This window comes from Scomber japonicus, chromosome 14 (genome assembly GCF_027409825.1).
Source record: "Scomber japonicus isolate fScoJap1 chromosome 14, fScoJap1.pri, whole genome shotgun sequence".
NCBI classification, from domain to species: Eukaryota; Metazoa; Chordata; class Actinopteri; order Scombriformes; family Scombridae; genus Scomber; species Scomber japonicus.
Genome location: NC_070591.1, coordinates 31,900,172 through 31,903,899, shown reverse-complemented (window position 1 = coordinate 31,903,899; position 3,728 = coordinate 31,900,172). Strand labels below are relative to the sequence as shown.

The window sequence follows — 3,728 nt, the reverse complement described above, 5'->3', positions numbered from 1 at the left end:
AGAGCGGCCTCCGGGGAACACACACACACACACACACACACACACACACACAACTTCGCTCCAGATTTCGTCTCTCACAGAGAAAACAAATTGGATTTGGCAAACGACGCTGTTGTTCTGCGCAACAATCCTCTCAAATATGAAGCGTTTCACACGGAAACATACTGACCAGAAATATGATGAAACCAACATTATTCCATAGAAATGACTGGTTCACTGATTCCATAGAAATATTTGAAAAAGTATTTTTATTATACATTGCTTATATTTTACATTACAATTTATACAGTTTTATGCGTGCTGGGGTTTCTAAAGGCACTTAAATGGTTTACAAAGCATTATAAATATATTAAATCGAGATTTATACAAGCAATTACGCGTGATTCTGTGTGTGATTATCAATTCTGAACAATTCATATCAAAAAACAGAAAACTCATCCAGCTCATCAGAAATGAAGCAGTCGGGAGCCTTTTCAACCTTCTCAAAACGAACAAACAAACAACAACAAAAAACAAATTAACAAAAAAACAACAACAACAAAAATAACACATGCACTGAAGTATTTCTGTATTGTATTTCTAAACATCCGGCTCGCGTGTTTGTGTGTGCATTTGCATAATTGCCTTTTGCGTCCTTGAATGTTGTTGAATGTTGTAGGCGCGCGCCTATTCCTCTGCAGAATGAGCTGTGGGCCTGATGCTTCTCTCAAATCAAAGCACAGACTCCTATCTCTAAATAGTTCCGTGAAGCCAGAGTTTCTGCCTGCAAACACAGTGAGAATCAGCACGTCACTGACATCACTCAGTCATCCACATCAATCTCCTCATCTTCATCCTCTGACATCACTCAGTCATCCACATCAATCTCCTCATCTTCATCCTCTGACATCACTCAGTCATCCACATCAATCTCCTCATCTTCATCCTCTGAGCAACACTGTGTGTCTGTGTACTGCGACGAGACTGGAGAAGTAGGCGACATGTGCGGCCTGCTGGAGTCGAGGCTGTCGGTGGTATCGTGGTGGCCCCTGGATGAGATCGGGTCGGGATCGGTGTCGCACGGTGCTGTCACGGGCCCCCCGCCCATACCACCAGCCGCGCACTTCTCTAACTCTGCCAGCTTGGCGAGCTTCTCAAAGGCCACAACGCCCGCCGACTTCGCGGACTCTACGTCCGCTTTCATCTCCTCCAGATCCCGCTTGAGTTTGGCCCGCCGGTTCTGAAACCAGGTGATGACCTGCGCGTTGGTTAGGCCGAGCTGCTGGGCGATCTGGTCTCGGTCCGCCGGGCTCAGGTACTTCTGGTACATGAAGCGCTTCTCCAGCGCGTAGATCTGGTGGTTGGTGAACGCCGTACGGGACTTTCGCCTTTTCTTAGGTGTGTTCCTCTGGCCGAAGAGCGTCAGACCATCTTGACCTGAGAGAGAGAAGGATGATCTAGGTCATATAAGATGCACCCCCAACCCCCCCTCTGAAAAAAACCTAAACAAAACCCAACAACAACAACAACAACAACAACAAAAAGTTCGAAACCACTACCAAAATTAGAGTAGAATAACTGATGAGTGTGATATGTCAAATCTTAGACTAATATTTTTCGTCAACATTCTTGAATGTTACCAGAAACCATTTCTTTTTTTATATAACATTTCTTAAATTTTCTTGTATGAATTTCTTGTAATGCATTTATTAAAACAGCCCAATTAAAACGCAATTTTAAATTATGGATTTCTATGCTGCTGCAGCCAGATATTCATGAAATATACAGCCATGAAATAATAGCTGTATATTGTTTTAAATATATTTTTCAAGTACCGACTTATTTATTTCTTTTTTCTTTTTTAGCAGTATCATAGTTTAACTGGCATTTCACCAAATTAAGAATAAACATAAAGCATAAACAGTTATGACCACTGTTTGGCTACTGCACTTGTTTTTAAATAAATATAAAGATATATAAATTTTAAAAAGACATAAAATGGACTAAAATGTACATGCACACGTTTTTCTTCCGAAAACCCGTGGGCTCTAACTTTAGGTTTTGCAGATTTCAGTCAAGAACATATTTAATACTACTACCACTACTACTTACAATAATAATAATAATAATAATAATAATAATAATAATCATCATAATCATAATAACAACAATAATAATAATGGTAATAATTTCAAACCCCGTCTTTTACCCTCGGCAGCTTGCAGTACGCTGACCTCCAGGCCCTTGAAGGTTTTGCTTGCCAGCTCCTCCAGCGCGCAGAGTGGGGAGGTCTGACTGAGCAGCGCCCGGCCGGACACACCCGCCGGGGGAAGCTTTTGTCCAGGCGAGATTAGATGCGCAGCTCCGCACTGGGAGTAGCTCCTTCTGACAGACGGCTTGTTGAGGATGTCTTCGATGCTGAACGGAGTCAGCGGCTTGTTGGAGTTGGCCGGCGGTGGGAGATGATCCAGAGGACTGCGCCTCCGCTCCTCCAGCAGCAGCACCGGGCATTTTGAGTCGTCTTTAGAGCTCATAGCGGCTCAGTGGGTCACACCTAACTGTGGTAATTTAAGCAGGAACGAGTCAAAGCGAGGGCACACTGACAGGCTGCGGTAAAGAAGTGCAGTGAGGTATCACCACAGTAAATACAATCCGCCGCTCGGATCACAGGTGCCTCAGCAGCAGCATGTTGGCCGCTGAGCTGCAGGCTGCAGGGGCAGTTACTGTCCCAACACCTCTATGATCCACTGTTCCTGGATGACACAAAGAGGCACGGACTGAACCATCCAATGGACGGTGATGCACCAAAAGCAGCAGTGACTGACCACCACTAACAAGTTATTGCTGACTGAAAGGCAATCAATTACATACTCTCTCTCTCTCTCTCTCTCTCTCTCTCTCTCTCTCTCTCAGTCCGATACCGGGTACCTGTAATTAGACGGCAAGGCAAATTAGTCCAATTAGAAACTAGAACAGGCCCAATTGACACTTTCTCATTAAAATCACTTAACTTGTCACACAACAAGCTAATGCTGCTCGCCGCGTGATATTATCCTCATTTCCGCACAAGGTATAATTGGCACAGCATATTAGATGTCCAGGGAAGCGTGTGCCAATTTGAGTAAACACGACCTGCTTCAGTCTTTAGGCCGATTACCCTCAGAAACACAACTGACTAGAGTCCCAGCAAGTGAAATAATCACAGAGCGACAGCACAGAACACACTGTAGAGTGTATTCTGTAGTGTAGAGAGCACATCAGCATGGTAACACGTGCAGAGAGACAGAGAAGGGCATCAATCATGGACCAAGCACCCACCCCTCCCCTCAAAAACAGCACCATGAGTGCAGCTCACAGCACCGAGGGAAAGTGAAACACAAACATCGCCATCGGCACACACTTTATTTTAATTTTTCCTCCTTCAAAAACAAACAAACAAACAAACAAACACAAAAAACAACAGAAAACAGAAAGTAGCCACCTATACAAATGCATTAAATAAAACAAATCTTCCATTCATTAAACTCGTTCTAATTTATTAGGAGGCAACAATCATAAAACAACAGATCGGTTCTTAGAAACGCCTCTTCAAAGCGTCTTTATTTGTGTTACCGGGATTAGAGATTTTATGGCCCAACCAGGCGGTTACGACAAAATATAAACTTTCCTAAATATTGTCAGATTGTGTCATTGTTTTTATCTTTTACATTTCTGAAACATTTTGAATTAATCAGAAGGTTTTTGGATTG

At 43.2% G+C, this 3,728-nt stretch overlaps 1 protein-coding gene across 1 annotated transcript; it reads right to left on the bottom strand.

The window, feature by feature from the left end:
- Positions 1-892: 892 nt before the first annotated feature.
- Positions 893-2,513, bottom strand: lbx1a (ladybird homeobox 1a). The gene is made up of 2 exons (XM_053333108.1): positions 2,189-2,513; positions 893-1,416 (listed from the first exon to the last, which is right to left on the bottom strand). Exons 1-2 carry the CDS (start codon positions 2,511-2,513, stop codon positions 893-895), a joined length of 849 nt encoding a protein of 282 aa, XP_053189083.1.
- Positions 2,514-3,728: the final 1,215 nt, after the last annotated feature.